The sequence below is a fragment of the Vidua chalybeata genome, chromosome 10 (genome assembly GCF_026979565.1).
Source record: "Vidua chalybeata isolate OUT-0048 chromosome 10, bVidCha1 merged haplotype, whole genome shotgun sequence".
NCBI classification, from domain to species: Eukaryota; Metazoa; Chordata; class Aves; order Passeriformes; family Viduidae; genus Vidua; species Vidua chalybeata.
The window spans coordinates 21,209,191-21,228,331 of NC_071539.1; the positions used below are offsets into that span (position 1 = coordinate 21,209,191).

Below are 19,141 nucleotides of genomic sequence, written 5' to 3' on the forward strand. Positions count from 1 at the left end.
GAGCCTGGTGGAAACTTGCCATGGGAGAGGTCAGTACTCAACATTTTAGAGGAAATGGTGAGATTTAGCAGGAAGTTCTTTACAATGAGGGTGTTAAAACACTGGCAAGGGTTGTCCAGAGAAACTGTGGCTGTCCCATCCCTGGAAGTGCTCCAGGCCAGGCTGGACAGGGCTTGGAGCAACTTGGGATAGTGGGAGGTGTCCCTGCCCATGGCAGAGAATTGGATTGGGTGACCCTTCAAGGTCCCTTCCAACCCAAACCACTCTGTCATTTTCAAGTTCTGGTCTTCCCAGTTTTTCCCTTGGCTTTTGCCCACTGCTAGAGGCAGGATCTGTGCTGTGTGCCAGGGCAGGGCCAGGATGAGGAGCTGCAGGAGCAGAGCACTGTGAGCAGGCAGCCAAGGAGGGTCTGTGTGTGTGTCCCAGCTGAGCTGTGGGAGGAGGGACAGGTGGGAAGGAGCACTCAGGACACACAGGAGCACTCAGGACACACATGCTGGCTGCTCCCTGGACCACAGAAAGATGATCTTTAAGGTCCCTTCCAACCTAAGCCATTCTGTGATTCTGTGAAAGAGCATTTCAGCCAGGCATGGCGGTGCCAGTGTGGGCAGAGCCCTGCAGCCTCTCCCTGCTCCTGGACAAACTGCTCCCTGCCTGTTTATCCTGCTGATACCAGAGATGCTGATGATGGGTGCCCCTGGAGCCTGTCTCTCCACATCTGCTCCATCTCTCCCAGGCAGTGCTGGGTTTGGAGCTGCTGCTCCACCTCCCCCCATCTGTGCTCCCTCCATGCACCTGCCAGAGGATGCTCTTTGCTGTCCCCTCTCCACACCTGTCCTGAGGCCACTCCAGCCTCTCTCCCAGCCATCATCAACAGCAGCTCAAAAACTCGTGGCAAGAGGGCCGGGGGTGTTTTCCAGGCATTTTGTGTCCCCAGGCAATGAGCGCTGTTAGCTGTGACCATCCTGGTGACAACATCACTGCCATGGTGCCAGGGGATGGTCAGTGCCATCAAAGTCACCTCCACGTCTGGCACGTTGTTCCCTTGTGTTCTCACCACCACACAGCTCCTCCCAGCATGGCTCTGGTGTTTGGATGCAGCTGGCAATGATCCCAGAGGTGACACAGAGCTGCTCTGTCCCACTCTGTGTGGCCTCCAGGCCACCTCTAATTCATTACCAGAGTCCCTGGAAGGCCCCAGCACTGGTAGGAGCCCAAGGGAGCAGGCAGCAGGCGGGTGAAGCAGCAAGACAGTGACAATTCCTGCTGTCTTTGGCATCCTGGGATGAAGAACAACCCCTGCTCAATGCTGTCCTTCCTGTTTCTTGTTTCATCCATCCCTGCACTGGGGACAGCCTGCTTTTAAAGTGTCATCACTGGGCACTGCAGTGAACTGCAGTGTTTTCTCCCTCCTCAGCCTCTCCTCGGCCAGGGTTGCTCTTCCAGCATGGATATTTCTCACTTGTTCTGTGTTTGGGAACACGAGGCCGAGCTGATTTTGCCCTGGCTGCATCTCTGTCAGGTTTTCCTCACAGCCAGGAAGATGTGAAATTCCTCAGGGACCCAGATGTGTGTGCTTATTTTCATCCCCGCAGAGCAATGGGGACCGGGGTGTCTGGTGTCCCCCTGCCCCTCTGGGTTCTGCCCCCTCCTTTTGCAAGCAGTGGCTCCAAATTGGGGTGCAGATCCCCCACATAGCCCTGGGGAGGGGGCACAGACCCATCCATCCACCTGGATGTGCTCCAGAGTCAAGTGGGCAAAGGTGGTCAGTGAGGAGGTGCTGCTGGTGGCCACCTGCCTGTGACACTTGCCCGGTGTCGCTGTGTCCCCCCACATTCCCACCGAGCTCTGGGGCAGGGCGTGGAGCCTCCCCTCTCCCAGAGCCATGGGGGGTTCCCTGCCAGGTGGGCAGGAAATCACACCCAGCACTTTGAATTTCTCAGGAAAAAGAGAAAATTCCTCAAAGGCGGCAAAACAACAGTGAGGGGCTTTGTTATGGAAATTCACAGCTGTGTCCCCTGGGGCTGGTGGCTCCTGGGATCTTGCTGGGCTTCACCTTTGTCCCTGCTGGCATCTCCTCAGCGTTCCCTGGACTGGGTCCCACTGGTGTTAGCAGGTCAGGAACAAACCCCTCGCAGGAAACAGGGAAATAAAGGAAAGCAGAAAAGAACAATTTAACATCCAGGAATGGAAATGACTCAGGGGCATTGAAATGCAGGGAAGATGAGAAAGAGGAGGGTCCTGGCCCTGTTTTCAGCCACATTTTTCCTCTCTCAAAATTCCTAAGAAGGGGCTTTGTGAATGTGCCTGTGGCATCACCTCCCAGAGTGTTTGATTGATGAAGAACTGTGGCAGGAGTTTCTGGAGTGGGGATGTGCCCTGGGTTATCTATATGGGATCTATAGATCAGCTACAGAAGAGGAGAGAACAGAGGAGAAAGTGGAGGGGAGGGAGCAGGAGCACTCCAACTTTCCGTGATCCTTACCTGGGGCAGATCCAGCATCCCCCTGAAAAAAAAGGGGAATCTCAGGGATCTGACTCTGGGAGGGACACCTGAGGTCTGGAGGAGCTGGCTGTCCCCAGAGTGATGGGACAGGTAGGAACAGTGCTGCATTCATCTCTTGGGGATGTCCCCATCAGCCTCTTTCAGATGGGATCAGTCCTGGTCCCCTCATTGCTCCAGCTGTGTTCCCACCAAGGCCACAAAGGTTTTCCCCTGGGCGGAGAGGGATCTTTCCATTCCCTCCTCCACTGAGGAAAAGCCATATTGGTCACCAAGCAGCAACAGGAGTGAGGGGATTTGGCACAACCAGGAGCATCCCAATTCCACCCAAGCCCTGCTCAGTCACATTGAGGTGTGTTCCCTGTTGGAGTTTTGGGAAGGGAATTCACCCTGTTGCACAGCAGCACCCCAGGTCACACATTCCCAGGGGGGATCAGACCTGGGACAGCCCAAAATGATGCAGATTTCAGAGAGAGGACAGGGAAGATGAGTTGGCCCCAGGCCTGGCAGCTTGTTGGGGTATCTCCAGGAGGAGAGGATCCCTCTGGCTGGGATGGTGGGAGCAGGGCAAGGGCTGGGGTGCTGCCTTGGCTCCCTGCCCGTGGGGATGCAGTTCCCTTTGGGGGCAGCCTGGGGAATCCTGGCACTGGGAAACAGCACTTGTGCAATTCCTTGAACTCCAACTCCTGGTTGCACTTTGAATCCAGAGTTTGGGACAGAAGCAGGTACCTGGAGGAAGCTTTATCAGGAAGATTGCCATGGAGAGGTTTGACGGGTTCAGCATGCTCACAGGACACTGTCACTGGGGCTCACTGGTCATGGGACGCTGTCACCACTGTCACCATCTCCCCAGGAGATGTGCTGAGGCTGCAAACTTCCTCTCCATGCCAGGCACCTTCCTCTGCCCACAATGCCCCAGTTTTCCAGGCTCAGCACGGCTGAGGGCTGAGGCATTTTGGGAGCCTGAAGACAGCCGAGGTGATCTCATCCCGCGAGTATTTTCTTGGCTCCCTCTCCTCGCTCCAACGCCTCGGCGATAAGGCTGGGCTGAGGTCAGTGGGAGGGTCTGGCATTGCGGAGCCGTGTGTCACCCCACGGAGCCTGGGACACGGCACCTGCCCTTCCCTGGCTCCAGCCAGGTCCCTGAGTCCCTGCCCCATCCTCCAGGATGCTCCACCTGGGAAGAGGGTCTGTGCAGGCAGCCAAAGGTGGCCCCACCACTGCCCACTGGTCCAGCTGCTGTTGTTTCACCTTCTGGGGAAAACAAAAAGGTTGAGGCTTTTCTTACCTCCAGTGTTAGAAAGAAGGAGAGGAAGCTCTTCAGATCACTTTCCAAAGAGGTCTTATCAGCCCAGGAGGGGTTTCCTGCTGCCAGAAATAGAGTGGTGTTAAGATAGGAAGGGAAGGACGACACAGACATAGATAAGGCTGGGAGGACGAGCCAGGAGAGGAACCCTGGCTGCTGGGGCAGCTGGGCTGCTCCCTTGGAGCTTGGGTAGGAGCCTCATCCACCTGGGAAAGACCAGGGCAGAGACACAGCTGGGTCCTTTCCGAGATGCCACTGCTGGGCTTGGTATATTGGAGTGCATCATCCATCCATCCATCCATCCATCATCCATCCATCCATCCATCCATCATCCATCCATCCATCCATCCATCCATCCATCCATCCATCCATCCATCATCCATCCATCCATCATCCATCCATCCATCATCCATCCATCCATCATCCATTCATCCATCCATCCATCCATCCATCACCCATCCATCATCCATCCATCCATCCATCCATCATACATCATCCATCCATCCATCCATCCATCCATCCATCATCCATCCATCCATCCATCCATCTCCATCCATCCATCCATCCATCCATCATCCATCCATCATCCATCCATCCATCATCCATCCATCATCCATCCATCTATCCATCCATCCATCCATCCATCATCCATCATCCATCCATCCATCATCCATCCATCCATCCATCCATCCATCCATCCATCCATCATCCATCCATCCATCATCCATCCATCCCTCCATCCATCATCCATCCATCCATCCATCCATCCATCCATCCATCCATCCATCCATCTATCCATCCATCCATCCATCATCCATCCATCATTCATCCATCCATCATCCATCCATCATCCATCCATCCATCCATCCATCCATCCATCCATCATCCATCCATCCATCCATCCATCCATCATCCATCCATCCATCCATCCATCCATCCATCATCCATCATCCATCCATCCATCCATCCATCCATCCATCATCCATCCATCCATCCATCCATCCATCCATCATCCATCCATCCATCCCTCTGTCCATCTGTTTATCCATAGAATCACATAATCACAGACTGGTTTGGGTTAAAAAGGACCTTAAAGCTCATCTTGTTCCACCCTCTGTCTGGGGCAGGAATATCTTCCACTAGACCACATTGCTCCAAGCCCTGTCCAACCTGTCCATCCATCATCCCTCCATCCATCATCCATCCATCATTCATCCATCCATCCATCCATCCATCCATCCATCCATCCATCCATCATCCATCCATCCCCATGGTGCTGGGCCTGGGCCAGTGTTTCCAGACTCTGCATGTGCCTGGGGACACAGGGACAAGTGCTGTGCTCTCGTCTCCTCCCCACACAAAACTAGACCCTCACTGGGGCTTCAGGGTGCCAATTCCCACATTTCAGCCTTCATCCATGAGGATTTGACTTGTCACTAGGAAAACTGGGCTGGAAAACCTGTTTCTTGAACTTCCAGGTGCTCCTCTTCCTCCAAGCACTGACTCCATCTCTCTGCATTTTCTTTCCATGCTCCCCTGCCTTTGAGTCTGGTACCTGCTACATGTGGGAGATTTATTTTTTTCCCCATTTTTTGGGAGATAACCCAGAGGTAGTGAGCTGTGCCTGCAGCCCTGTGCCTGCTATTGCACCCTGGGTGCCCCAGGGGTGATACCAGCAGGTGATGGAGCAGGAAAACAAGGAGATGAGGCTGGACACCCCCACGTCCCCCTCCCCACATCAGCCTCCCGGCTCTGTGCCAGTCGGAAGATGCCGAGTTCCCTCAAAAGAATGGGAGCTTAATGTCCCGGAGCTAATAAGCAATTTTCCCCTGCACCTGCCTCTCCCCGCCGCCTCCCCTCCGGCCATCTGCCGTCTCGGGGCCTCTGGATTCTGCACCGACAGCCTGGGGCGCCCGGGGCTGAGACGGGGCTGGTGTTTCACTGCTTTGGGCCTGGGGGTGCTCAGTGTCCCCCCAGGGATAAGCCGGGGTGCTTTGAAGGGGGAGTTCGGCCCCCTGATGGTTTCCTCCATCCCTGTGTCTCGCCAGGGAGGTGGGTGACAGAGCCCAAAAGGGGAAACTGAGGCTGGGAGAGCAGCAGGGAACACCCAAAGGTGCCGAGCTAGACACGAGCTGGCAGGAATTGCTGCATCCACAGGGAGCTGGCATCCCCAGCCAGGGGGGTGTGAGGATGGAGGACACAAGGAGGGAGGAATGCAAGGAGAGAGATGTGAAGAGGAGATGCAAGGAGGGGGAAGGTGAGGAGGGGGGATGAGAGATGGGGGATGCAAGAAGTGGGATGTGAAATACGAAGAGGGGGACATAAGGAGGGGGATGTGAGGAGGGGGATGTGAGGAGGAAGACACGAGGAGGAATGTGAGGTGGGAGAATGAGAGGACAGGAGTGTGAGGGGGGATGTGAAGGGGGGGATGTGAGAAGGAGGATGTAAGGAGAGGGACACAAGGAAGGGGGATAAGAGGAGGGGGGATGAGAGGAGGGGGATGAGAGGACGCAGAATGAGAGGCGAGGGGGATGCAAACAGGAGGAATGTAAAGAGGGGGATGCGAGAAGGGGGGGCCCGAGGGGGCAGAGCAGATGGGGCCAGCAGGCTCGGGGTTGCCCCGGCCCCGCAGACAAAGGCTGGGGCAGATTTACGGCCCGGGACAGCTGGCGGGCAGAGCCGCCCCCCCGCCCGCAGCTGCCGCTCCCGCTCCCGGCCGCGCTCCTGCGCCGGCGGCGGCCCCGGGGCGGAGCGGGGCGGGACCGGCCCCACATTCCGGGCATAGCAAAGCCCGGCCCGGCCCCCGCGGCTCCGGGACGCTCAGAGCCGCCGCAGCACCGCTCCGCTCCGCCATGCCCCGGTGAGTTCCGCCGCCGGGACCCCCGACCGGCACCTGGGACCCCCCGGCACCGGGAACTTCCCGGCACCGGGACCCCCCTGACCGGCACCGGGACCCCCCCGAGCGGCATCGGGACCCCCCAGCACCGGGAATCCCCCCGGTACTGCCGCGCCCCCCTCCCCCGACACAGGGAACCCCTTAGCATTGGGACGCCCCCGACCGGGATCGGAACCCCCGACCGGCACTGGGAACCCCCCGGCACGGGGATGCCCCCTGGGGAAAGGACGCTCCCCTGGCACCGGGAATCCCCCAGCAGGGATTGGGACCTCCCTCGGCACCGGGACGCACCCGAACCAGCAATCCCGGGACCGAGACCCCCCTTGGACCGAGATCCTCCCGGCCGGGACTGGGACACCCCTCTGGGGCTGGGACTCTTCGACCGGGATCGAACCCCTCTGGCCCAAGGAAGCCCCCAGTCGGACTGGGATCCCTCCACGGGAAAAGGGCGTCCCCCCGGAACTGGGACCCTTCTCCCTGGGACCGGGACTCGCCCCCTCCGGCACCTGGACCCTCCCGGGGAAAAGACCCTCTCCCATGCTGGATCCACCCCCAGGGACTGGGAACCTTCCTGGAACCCTCCCAAACGGGACCGGAACATCCCCACGGCATCTAGACCCACCCCCCCCCCCCCCCCCCCCCGCCCACGGAAAAATCCCAGGACCCTCACCGGGACCGGGACACCTCTGCAAGACCAGGACCTCCATGTCCGGGTCCGGGGATGGGGGGGTCCCATCCATCTCCCTGTGACTCTGTGCCCGGTCCCGTGGGGCTGCTTTTTCCCCCACTCCCGGGCCAGTGCCAGTCCCGGCTCCATGGGGCACCAGCTCCGGAGCCAGCCCCAGGTGGCAGCCCCGGCCCCGGGCGCGCTGAGTGTGCCGGTGCTCGGCCACCCCACTGCGGAGGCTGCTCCGCTCTCCCACTGCCGCCACGGGCTCCCACCCCTCGGCACGTCCGGGCCACATTCCTGGCAAACAATCCCGTGTCCGTCAGGATCCGGACTCTCCTGCCGCGACTGCTTCGCAACAACCCCGTTTCTCCCTCTTGCAGGTGTCTCGGCGTGCCCAGTTGCTGTTGAGGTCCCCCGGGACGCCCTTCTCGGGTGGAAACGTGGCTGTGCCGCCGGCACGGACAGACATGAGGACGGCGGAGGACTCGAACGGGACGGTGCTGCACCGCCTGATCCAGGAGCAGCTGCGCTATGGGAATCTCACGGAGAACCGCACTCTGCTGGCCATCCAGCAGCAGGCCCTGCGCGGCGGCGGCGCCGGGAGCCCCCGCTCCTCCCTGGAGAGCCTGAGCCCAGAGGAGAGCCAGATGGTGCAGCAATCCACGCGGCAGGAGCCGCAGGGCCAGGAGCATCACTCCGACCACGTCTACTTGGAGAACAGCGTCTATCGGCTCTGCCCGCCCAAGGGCGAGGAGCTCCCCACCTACGAGGAGGCCAAGGCGCATTCCCAGTTGTTCGCCTCGCAGCGGGGAGCGGCGGGCGCGGGGCTCCGGGCCGAGAGCGCCCCGCGCGGGGCCGACAGCGGGGCCCGGCGCCCCGACGAGGGGCTGAAGGAGCTGAAGCACGGCCACGTGCGGTCGCTGAGCGAGCGGCTCATGCGGATGTCGCTGGAGCGGAACGGGGCCAAGGCGCAGAGCCCCATCAGCGCTTCCCACAGCTTCCCGCAGCTCTCCCGGCAGCTCGTCCCCCTGCGCGGGCAGCACCCCGAGGGCACGGAGCCGCGGGGACCGCCCCCGGAGTATCCCTACGTCATCCCTTCCCAGGACGCTTACCTGGCTGAACCCCGACCCTGCTCCCGGGAAGGTCCTGGATTTCAGCATCCTGAGATCAGGTAAACTGTGGCCCCTGGGCTCTGCTTTTGGATGCCTCCCAGGAATGTCCAGGATGGACACTTGGAACTTGCAGGATGTGAAGGGCAGTGGGGGCCCAGAGCAGCTGCTTTTGTCCTCACTGGCCCAGGCCATGGGGGTCTGCCGGGAGCCCCCCACTCTGCTCCTGTCCCCAGCTCCCCCGGCATGGCTGGGCTTTTCCAACCAGTGCCGACAGTCCCATTCCCACAGCAGACCCTGCCTCATCCCCATGCACTAGGAGGGAGCTGGGGATAACTTAGGGGATAATCTAGGAACTGGAAGCAGCCCAGGAAACAGCTAAATGTGGAATAGGTATGGGGCAGGGTGGAAAACAAATATGCTCCCTGCTCCATGGAAACCCATCTCATGGTCCTGAGCTGGGAATGTCCATGTAACTTGGAATTGCTGCTGAGCAGAGCCTGGGCTGGTGCCAGGTGGTCTGTGGTTCCTTTGGCAGCTCAATGCCTCTGGCAAAGCCCCAGGGCGACTGTGAGATGGACATCTTGGGGTCCAGGCATTGCCTAGAATTTGAGGAGGACTGGAAAGAACCTCTTCCAGCATGGAAAATGATGGGAAGAAGGGAACTGGCAGCTCAATGTGAGGGCACACTGCTCCCAGCCCTGCTGATCTATCCAGGCAGAGAGCGATAGCATCTCCAGCAGGAAAACCTTCTCCTTCCAGGGAACAAAGAGGGGAAGGGGAGCTGCGAGGAAGATGTATTTATTCTTCCTTGCTCCTATATCATCCCGCAGGAATGCAGGCCCTTGGCGGGCAGCCCGCAGGGGAGCGCAGCAGGGCCGGGCCGTGCACAGCCACCCTGCTCAGGGTATTCCAGGCAGGATGTTGAGGTGGGATGCTGGAGCAGTGGCACAAGGGGCAGCCAGGCTGGCCTGGCTCCTCCAAATATAAAAAGGATACATCCATAGTTTGGCAGTGAGAACCTATGTCAGGAGTCTTTGCTTTGCGTAGGAAATAAGGAAAATGCCGGCTTCCAAGGTGCATCCTATGCCAGGCTCTTGCAGCATTCCCAGGAAGAGAGGGACCTGGGGGGTTGGGAGCCCATCCAGACCCACTGCCCAGGTCTTGGAGGGGTCAGGTCAAGGAATCCCTGCAAGATGGGATTTGTAGTTAGAGAGCAAGCGCTTCCCAGTTCTAAAAAGCAGGATCGGCACTTCCACCTCCTTTGAGATGACTTGCTAGGAGGCACTAGCACGTGCTTGATGGGATGCTGGAGCTGCAGCCAGCTCTCCCACCCTGCCAAACCTTGACACCCCCTCCTCGCTCTCTGCAGGGTGCTGCCCACCTCGGTCCCAGCCGCGTTCCTGCCGCTGTGTCCGGGCGCGCTGGGTCCGGCCGGCGTGGAGGCCCTGGTCAGCGCCCAGGCGGTGTCGGCCGGCAGCCGCCTGGCCCGGGCAGACGCCGTCCTGCGGGAGAACGAGAGGCTCCAGCGGGAGAGCGAGAAGCTGCGGCGGGAGCTGGAGAGCTGTGCCGAGAAGGCGAGCCGCATCCAGAAGGTGAGGGAATGGTGGCAGCTTCCCGTGTCCCTCCTGCCCGGGGCGATGCTCGACCAGCTGCCGTGCTAATTCGCCCCCTTCAGTGATTTAATCCTTTCTCCTCGTCCCTCTGGCGGCTTGTTCCCCTCGGAGCAGCTGCAGCACGGCAGCCGGGATTGGGGAGAAGGAGCCCATTCTCCAGTGGCCCTCTCCCTCCGCCTGTCCCCCCATCCCAGCCGCCACAGAAAGCCCTTTGTGTGGCCGTGTACAAGGGGCGGCTGTTCCCCGTGGCTGGGCTATGGCAGAGCCAAAATCTGTGGAGAAACTCTTCCATAAGAGAAAAGACCGAAAAAATCAGTTTTTCCCCCCCAAAACATGTGCTGAGGGTCAACTTGGGGTGCACTGAGCTCCTCCAGCAGCCCAGGTTGGGCTGAGCACCCCGGCTGGGCTTTGGCTGGCATCTCCCTTTCCTCATTCCATGAATATCTAACCCTGGCTTGTCCCTTCCTCCACCCCAGCTGGAGAGCGAGATCCAGCGCATCTCGGAGGATTACGAAAACCTCGTCAAGGCGTCTTCCAAGCGGGAAGCCTTGGAGAAAGCCATGAGGAACAAGAGAGACTGTGAGATGCGACGGCTGCAGGATTTCAACCGAGACCTGAAAGGTGAGGGGACCCTCTGTGTCCACATCCCCATGGGTGCTCTGTGTCCCTGGTTTCCAGCCCATTTGTCCATGGGAAACCAGGCTTTTCCCCCTTCCTCCAGCCAAAATCTTGTATTTAAATCTTAATTGGGTTTGATTGTTTTGCACCAGAGCGGTTGGAATCGGCGAACAAGCAGCTGGCCAGCAAGACCCAGGAAAACCAGGAGAGCAGCCAGGGCAGTGTGGCCAAACTCCTGGCACAGAGTAAGTCCTGGGGGACACCCATCCTTGCCCGGCTACCCGTGGCATCTGCGAGCAGGGCTCGGCTGGAGGAGGAGGCGGGTGTCGGGCGGCAGCTCTCGCCCTTCCCCAGGGAGGATGGAGCAGTTCTTGGCGCTGGACTCGAGCCATTAATCCCGGCGGCCGGCCGGCGGCGTGACCCGCATTCCCCACATTCCTGCCGCAGCTCCGGCTCTTCCAGCACCAAGCCCGCACTCCCGCCCCACGCCAGCCCGGCCGTTCTCTCCCTCCTCCCTCCTGCACTTCGCAGCCATGCCAGCCTGGACTTTTTGGGGGGAAAATGTACTAAAATTTTAGCAGAGAGATATGATGTTGGTGTTAGTAGGAAGAATTGCATCCCCTTCCCTAAGGTGGCTGGATTCACGCCAGGCAGGTTTCACCCTTCCTGAGCTAAAATTTAGGTTGGAATGTGGCACGTGGAGGCTTTTGGCCATTTGCCCAAGTGGCTGGAATGCCCCTGACCCCCATTTGATAGAAGATCTGGAGGAAGGGGTGGCATGGCCAGATGTCGGGAAGCAAAGAATCCCCACTGGGCTTCGTGGACCAGCCTTAGGGAAGCCAAATGTCTGAGATTTGTGGGGCTCCCTTGCAGGCTACGAGCACCAGCAGGAGAAGGAGAAGCTGGAGCGGGAGGTGTCCCTGCTGCGCAGCGCCAACGAGGACCAGCGGCGGCGGGCAGAGCTGCTGGAGCAGGCGCTGGGCAGCGCCCAGGCGCGGGCGGCCAAGGCAGAGGCCGAGCTCCGGAAGAAACGAGCCTACGTGGAGAAGGTGGAGCGGCTGCAGGCAGCCCTGGGGCAGCTCCAGGCCGCCTGTGAGAAGAGGGAGCAGCTGGAGCTGCGGCTCCGCACCCGCCTGGAGCAGGAGCTGAAGATGCTGCGGGCTCAGCAGGTGGGTGCTGGCGAGCCACAGCGGCTCCAGCAAGGCACGGCGGGCGCTGCGTCCTCCCAGTACCTCCTCATCCTCACTGGTACTTTGTTTTGGCTGCTGCAGAGGCAGGCGGGCGCCGCAAGTGGGGGGACGCCGGAGCTGAGCGCCCACACGCTGTCGGAGCAGCTGAGGGAGAGGGAGGAGAAGATCCTGGCACTGGAGGCCGACATGACCAAGTGGGAGCAGAAGTACCTGGAGGAGTGCACCATGCGTCAGTTTGCCATGGACGCCGCGGCCACGGCGGCCGCCCAGCGCGACACCACCCTCATCAGCCACTCCCCACGGCACTCCCCCAACAGCAGCTTCAACGAGGACCTTCTCCTGGCCAGCCACAAGCACCAGGAGATGGAGAACAGGTAGTCCCACCTTGCCAGAGGCATTTGGCCCCCATCAAGCTTTTTGGTTGGGCAGTGCCTGGATCCTCCTCTTCCCATCCAGCTCCTCTTCCAGCTTCTGCCTTTCCTCCTCTCCAGATTAAAAGCCCTTCATGCCCAAATCCTGGAGAAGGATGCTGTCATCAAGGTCCTGCAGCAGCGCTCGCGGAGGGACCCCAGCAAAGCCCTTCAGGGCTCCCTGCGGCCGGCCAAATCCGTGCCCTCCATCTTCGCTGCCTCCGCCGCCCCAAGCTGGCCAGGGGCTGGCCAGAGTGACCGGTCATCCGAGGGCAGCTCCCGTGGCAGCACAGGTGAATAGGGACACCTGCCCGCTCCCTACCTTCACGTGGTGGTGGGGACCTGCTTGCAATTTTCCCCTGTGGTTCTGGACTTAGAGAGCTTGGGGAGGTGTGATTCCTGCAGGACCAGCCAGCAATCACAGGATCTCAGAATGGTTTGGGTTGGAAAGGACCTTTAAGCTCATCTTGTTCCACCCTCTCCTATGGGCAGGGACACCTTCCACTAGACCAGGTTGCTTCAAGCCCTGTCCAATCTGGTCTTAAAAACTTGAACCCCTTTCCTTGAATCCCTAACAGAGTCTCCTCCAGCAGGCAAAGCCACCACTGAGGGGACAGCAGTGTCCACTGTCTTTCCTTTGCCATCCCACTCAAAGCACGGCAGCAAGGACGGCAGCACGCAGACAGACGGAGCGGCCGGGAGCAGCGAGCAGGGCGAGGGCACCGGAGCGCTGGGTGAGTCCCTTCGGATGGCACAGAGCAGGGAGTTGGGATGCCCCAGCATGTGGGCTCAGCATCCCTGGGATGGGATTTGCACAAGCATCAGCAATTTTTTAAGGCCCAGTTGAGTTGGGTGGGTTCGAATCCCTGCGAATCCCTGTAAATCCCTTCTTTCTCTGCAGAGAGCTCGGCCACTGCCAGAACCCTGGACCTGTCTGACATGGTGGAGATCCTGATTTAAGGCCACCCAGAGCTGCACGGTGGCCTCTCCACCCCTCCTGCCAGCATGTCGGGATGGAGAAGCATCTGAGAAGGAGGGGCCGAGCTGGGAGCTCAGCGGTGTCCCCTCGGCCGGTCTCGGCAGTGACTCCGGGGTGTGGGAAGGTCACTGTCCCCCTCGGTGCCCACATGGGTCCCTGGCTGCGCAGGGCGCGCTGGAGCCCGGGGACCCCACGGTGGCTTCATCCCCATCCTGGCTCTATCCCAACTTCATCCCCATCCCAGCTCCCACTTCTGGGTCTTGGCCATCTGCACCCAACCCAGGTGCTTGGTTTCCAACTGCAAAATCCCTCTCTGGTCGCCCGAACTGTACCCACAAGCTGAAGGCTCTGCACGAAGGCAGAGCTGGGAGGGATCCTCTGTGGGTCCCATCAACCGCCCAGATCCACGTGGCCAAGCCAAGTACTGGGAGCACCAAGCTTCCACCACCTGCATCCTGCCTCTGGGTTTTTGTCACGGGCAGGCAAGGGCTTTGTGATGGGGTGACAGTGAAACAAAAATGAAAGTGGAGGGGATGGAAGGTGGGGGAAAAGCAGAGGTGAAGGGCTCTGAGGATGCCGATGGAGGCGGCGGGATGTGCTGCTCTTCTCCTGGCTGCATCCCCCGGCTACTGGCAGCTGGCTTCTGCCTGTGGCCAGCGCCAACATCCCGCTCCTCGGAGCTTCCCATCCTTGCCCTTCATGTAAATATATATATTTTTCTTTATTTCTTTCCCCTTTCAACGTGTGCATTTGCTGGCCAACTGCATTTTTTAGTTTTCTCTCCCCAGACACGTAAAAAATGCGTTCGGTTCTCGTGCATTGTTTACAAAATGGAAAAGAAACAAAAAATTATGAAAGAGGAAAAAAAAACCCCAAACCCCATGACTTAATATATTTTATATTAATATTGGTATTTCTTTTTAAGTATTTTTTTCGTGCTGTGAACTTTTTTTCCTGCCAAAGACGACAAGTTCTCGTTTGTGCGTTTTAAGTTATCTTTAAGTATTTAAACATAAACCTGGCTGTTTCATTATGCCACCTTATACCGAGATTGCTGTAGCATTCCACTTGGTATAACAATATTTTAATAAAAAAACCCAAATAGTGATCCATGGATTCTCTTTTTTTCCATGCAATGCAGAGAGATGGAGGTGCCGCCAGGGGAGGAGGGTCTGGGATTGCTGACCCCCTGGTTCACATGTCCTTCCCAGCTCGCCAGGGCAGAGAGATTTGGGGTGCAGCTGCATGGGAGAGGGGAAAAAATGCTCAAGAGCATTTCTGCATTCTCCAAAATCCCATTGGGATCCCATTCCCCTCACCTTCATGGAGGAAAAGGATGGAGTTGCCTTAAAGTGTTGATATGGTTTCCTTCCTGCTCTGGCATCCCTGCATCCCTGTGTCCTCAATCTTTGCACCCTGCTGTCCTTGATCTCTGCATCCCATAACTGCATCCTGATGGGATCCTCCTCCTCTTCCTCACAAAACCCGTTCATGCCCTCCTAAGCCCTTGCCACAGGGACTCCCTGATGTCTTCCAGCATGGATGGACCTGGTTCCCAAGCTCTCCTTGGCTTTGTCAGCCATCTCCAAGCCCTTCCCACTCTGCCTGGCTCCTTGGTCTTCCAGAAGACCAGAAGTTTTCTAGGGGTTGGACTTTTATTTTCTAATAACTGTGGCTTTAATGCTTCCCAGGGAACATCTCTGGGGACTCTGCCATCTCCAGCCAGGCCAAGGCTTTCCCTTTGTGCCACCCCTTGGCATTAACTCACCTTTTTTATCCTGCTGTCCCAGGGGACCAGCAGCTCTTGTACTCTGCAACGGTGTTTAAACTTGGATTATGCGGAACAACGGCATCAGAAATCAGTTTTGCTGCCAGCTCTTCCATGGAACTATGGAATCATGGAACCATTTAGGTTGGAAAAGCACTTCAAGATCATCAAGCCCGACTGTTAAACCAGCACTGCCAAAGCCACCACTAAACCATGTCCCCAAGTACCACATCCACATGGTTTTCAACATTTCCAAGGATAGCGATTCCTGGCCAGGATGCCTTGAGGATCACCGGTCTTGGTGGGACAGTGATGCTGAATCCCAGCTGAGCCTCAACCTTCCCACTCAGGAATCTGGAAGAAGTATGGCTAAAAAATGAAAATTTGGGTTTTTCTATGGCCGTGGGACAGGTCTCCATCCCTGAGGAACAGGTTAGGGAGACTTGGAGCAATGCGAACCTTGGAGCTGGGATCCTCCTATGCACCAATGGCTTCTCCCGGGTGTTGCAAGCAGGGAAAACAGCTCTGCCCATGCAGAAGGCTGAAAAGGACCCTGAAACAGGGCCAGGAATGGGAAGAACAGGGTGGGAAGCTCACAGGGAACTGCTGAGGTCGGGAATATGTCTGGGGGATCCTGGTGGCCTCCAGCCAGGGCTGTACCTGCCCTGCCTCCCCCAGCTCCTGCCGCTCCAGAGCCCGGGAAGGCCGGCAGCATTCCTGGCATACCGCAGCTCTCACACCCCATGCTTTATTTACCCGAATCCGGATGCAGAGTAGCCTGGCTGCAGGTCTGGCTGTTTGCAGGGAGCTTTCTGGGACCACGGATTTAGGGAATGGGCTCCTGTTGAGAGCTTTGCCCATTGATTCTCAACCCCAGGGCTCTCAGTCTCTGGCAGTCAGAAAAATGTACAAAGCCCACCTGTGGATACAGGAATTGGGCTGTAGGGAAAGAATTCCTAAATCCAGCATGTAGAGCAGGAGGTCCCAGCTCCTCCTGCCACACTTTTCAAGGAGTTGTGTGCTTTGGTAGGGGTGCTGTTCAGCCAGAGCGACATCCCAAAGGAGCTGCACACCTTGGCCATGGAAGCTGCTGTGGGGGTGGGTTATCACCTGCTCTGTCCCCACAGGCATTTCCGTCTGCCCTTCCCACACCGTCTCCCTGGATTTCACCATCGGCATTGCCTGGACCCACTGTCCTTTATCCCATGTCCCTGTCACCATGGCACAGCTGAAAGACCAGGTGGGAGCCAAACCTCCTGCTCCCATCCCTGTGATCTCTGTGTCCTTGATCCTTGCCTCTTTGTGTCCCTGCAGCCCCGTGTCCTTCTGTTCCTGTGTCCTTCATCTCTACATACCTGCGTCTAGGACACAGGGCTCCCAAGCCTTGGCAGGGGATGCTGGAGGTGCCTGCAGAGCTGCTGGCTGGGCTGGCACCTGGATGAGACTCCTCCTGTGGGCTGCACATCCGCCTCCCTGGAGAGATGGGAAAGGGCCAGCAGGCTCCGCTCCAAGTGCCACCAGTGTCACTTTGGTGGCTTTGGGTGGGATGCCCTATCCCGGGGCAGCAGCTCTTGTGGGTGACAGGGAGATGGCTCTGCTGCTCCAGGGCTGTCTGGGGAGTTCTGGTCCCTCTGTGGTCACAGTGGGCTGGGACAAGGCCAAGGATCTCCTTGGGGCTCCCTGGCTGTCCACCAAGCCTCATTCCCAGCCAGGAACACCTCATTCCCTTGGTGCCACACCACAGCAGCCTCTCTGCAGCTGTGGTTCCTGCTTTTCCTCATTTCTCTTTGGAGAACATTGGAACTTGGTCCTTGGAGCATCCTTGAATTTTGGTGTGTCCTTTGTGGGCCCTGGTTCCTCCTCCTCATTTCCTCTTGCATCCCCACTCATTTTCCACTTGCTGAATGCTCGAGCTGAATGGGGAAAGGCAAGCTCATCACACTCTCCTTTGTACAGAAAACTGTTTAAAAACCAAAAAAACATCCTCACTGGAATTTGGGAGAAAGGGAATTTCACCCCCCCCTCCCCTTCCAAATAATCCCGATCCTCGTGGGGGAAGCCTGGCAAGGCTGTGGGCCAGCCCTGCAGCCGCTTCCCAGCAAACCAGTCAGGCAAACCGGGTGCTTTCTCTCGCCTCAAGTCCCGGCTTGCTCGTCGGACCGGCAGGAATGAAGCTCTCCCCGCTGGTCCTGCTGAACCCTTCCCTTCCCCCTCCCTCCCTCTCTCATCCCACCCCTTTCCCGGAGGTCCCCCAGCCTTCCAGGCTCCTCTCTGTGTCCAGAGCTTGTTGGTGGGTGCCCCCCGGGCTTTCTTCTGCCAGGGGGTCAACGCTCCCTTCCCGAATTCCTTTCATCGGGATTTGCATTCCATTGCAGAATGGAGCCAGCCCAAGGTGTCGCCTCCCTTCAGAACATCAACATGTCTTGAGTTTTGCATTTCCCTGACCCTGCACCCCTCTGTCTTCGATCTCTGTATCCCTTCGTCCTCAGTCCTTGCACCCCTGTCCCCCTGGCTTCCCATGACCCTGCGAGGGGGTGGCTGGAGATGCCTCTGTGGCAGGGATGGGATCGCGGGATGGGGGTTGTTATTTAGGGGTTGGCCATGACACCCTCCGGGATGCTCCATCCACTCAGCCTTGGAGCATGTTCCAGCTTGGGAGCTCCCTCCCCATCGTCCCCAGCCCCAGGGCCACCTGAAACCCTTCCTCCAAGACCCTTGGTGGGTGGGGACTGTCCAGGTGTCACGGTGGGGCTGCCCAGCTCCTGCTCTCACAGCCAGGATCACCACCGGGGCTTTGCTGGGCTCAGCAGAAGCGGTCGGACCCGCGGTGCGAGCGCGGCGAATTCCTCATTCCTCTTCCCTGCGCTGTGCTGCCTGCCTGCCATCTTTGCATGCAAACAGTAAACAGGCTGTTATTATCCTGGATGCTTGGAATAACTGCGGCTATTTTTTCTCTTCCCAGTATTCTAAAAAGGCAAAAAATTCCCTGCGGTTTCTGAGTCAACTTTTTTTTTCCTCGCTCTCTTTTCTTTCCTTCCCACCACCTCTGTGACCTTGAAAAACCAGGCAGATGAGCTCCCTGGCTGTCTCTGCTCGCACCCGCTCCCCGGCCGTGCTCCGGCTGCCGCTCCCGCTGCTCCCCGTGGCCGGCAACCACGGAATTCGGGGCTGAGCCTGCTGGTGGCGCAGCGCTGGCCAGTGCTGGGCAGGATCCGGCCTGCTGGGCATCCTGCTCATCTCCCCTGCATGAGGAGCTAGGGATGCTCAAGGAGGTGTTAGGGATGCCAGAGGAGGATGGGGATGCTGGAGGCACTGGGGATTCTGGAGGTGCTGGGGATTCTGGAGGTGCTGGGGATGTTGGAGGCACTCGAGATGCTGGAGGTGCTGGGGATGCTCAAGGAGGTTTGGGATGCTCAAAGATGCTGGGGATCCTTGTGATTCTGGGGATCACTGAGGTGCTGGGGATGCTGGAGGTGGCCGGGGATGCTGAAGGCATTAGAGGGGCTCCAGTGGGAGCAGATCACACAGACATCTGGGGCAGGGACATGGGATGCTGCTCCCTCACTTTGTATCCCCAGGAGCTGGAAGCTGGGTCCAGGGATGTTGTGAGCAGCTGGGAGCTGAGAGGGACACAAGAACAGCCTGACCATCCAGCCCTTGCAGGCAGCAGGCATTCCCTGGTTCCCTCTACAGGTCCCCTGACAGGTCTGAGACTCCTTCCTTCCCTTTTCTGTCTCCTCATCCTCCCTTGGAAAGCTTCCCTGGACCAGGGCCTTTGGCAGAGGGTGGCAGGGGCCAGACAGAGCATGGGATGGGAAAGGGAAAGGGAAAGGGAAAGGGAAAGGGAAAAAGGGAAAGGGAAAGGGAAAGGGAAAGGGAAAGGGAAAGGGAAAGGGAAAGGGAAAGGGAAAGGGAAAGGGAAAGGGAAAGGGAAAGGGAAAAGGGAAAGGGAAAGGGAAAGGGAAAGGGAAAGGGAAAGGGAAAAAGGGAAAGGGAAAGGGAAAAGGGAAAGGGAAAGGGAAAGGGAAAGGGAAAGGGAAAGGGAAAGGGAAAGGAAAGGGAAAGGGAAAGGGAAA

General features: G+C 58.3%; 1 protein-coding gene across 3 annotated transcripts; it reads left to right on the forward strand.

The window, feature by feature from the left end:
- The first annotated feature begins 6,634 nt into the window (after positions 1-6,634).
- Positions 6,635-14,405, forward strand: AMOTL2 (angiomotin like 2). Of its 3 annotated transcripts, none has more exons than XM_053951426.1 (10): positions 6,635-6,669; positions 7,756-8,546; positions 9,857-10,079; positions 10,577-10,721; positions 10,871-10,963; positions 11,592-11,887; positions 11,990-12,282; positions 12,400-12,611; positions 12,897-13,052; positions 13,220-14,405. In XM_053951426.1, the coding sequence occupies exons 2-10, from the start codon at positions 7,843-7,845 to the stop codon at positions 13,276-13,278; spliced, it is 2,181 nt and encodes a 726-aa protein (XP_053807401.1). In that variant the 5' UTR covers positions 6,635-6,669; positions 7,756-7,842; the 3' UTR covers positions 13,279-14,405. The 3 variants fall into 3 exon arrangements, with proteins under 3 accessions (XP_053807401.1, XP_053807402.1, XP_053807403.1); XM_053951427.1 differs by having other exon boundaries at positions 12,909-13,052; XM_053951428.1 differs by having other exon boundaries at positions 12,912-13,052.
- Positions 14,406-19,141: the final 4,736 nt, after the last annotated feature.

What these genes read in the sequence shown, in the direction of transcription:
- AMOTL2 (XM_053951426.1), top strand. Translation starts at nt 7,843, where the DNA reads ATGAGGACGGCGGAGGACTCGAACGGGACGGTGCTGCACCGCCTGATC. An exon ending in TTTCAGCATCCTGAGATCAG is followed by an intron (nt 8,547 to 9,856) that starts GTAAACTGTGGC and finishes CGCTCTCTGCAG; the next exon opens with GGTGCTGCCCACCTCGGTCC. An exon ending in AGATGCTGCGGGCTCAGCAG is followed by an intron (nt 11,888 to 11,989) that starts GTGGGTGCTGGC and finishes TGGCTGCTGCAG; the next exon opens with AGGCAGGCGGGCGCCGCAAG.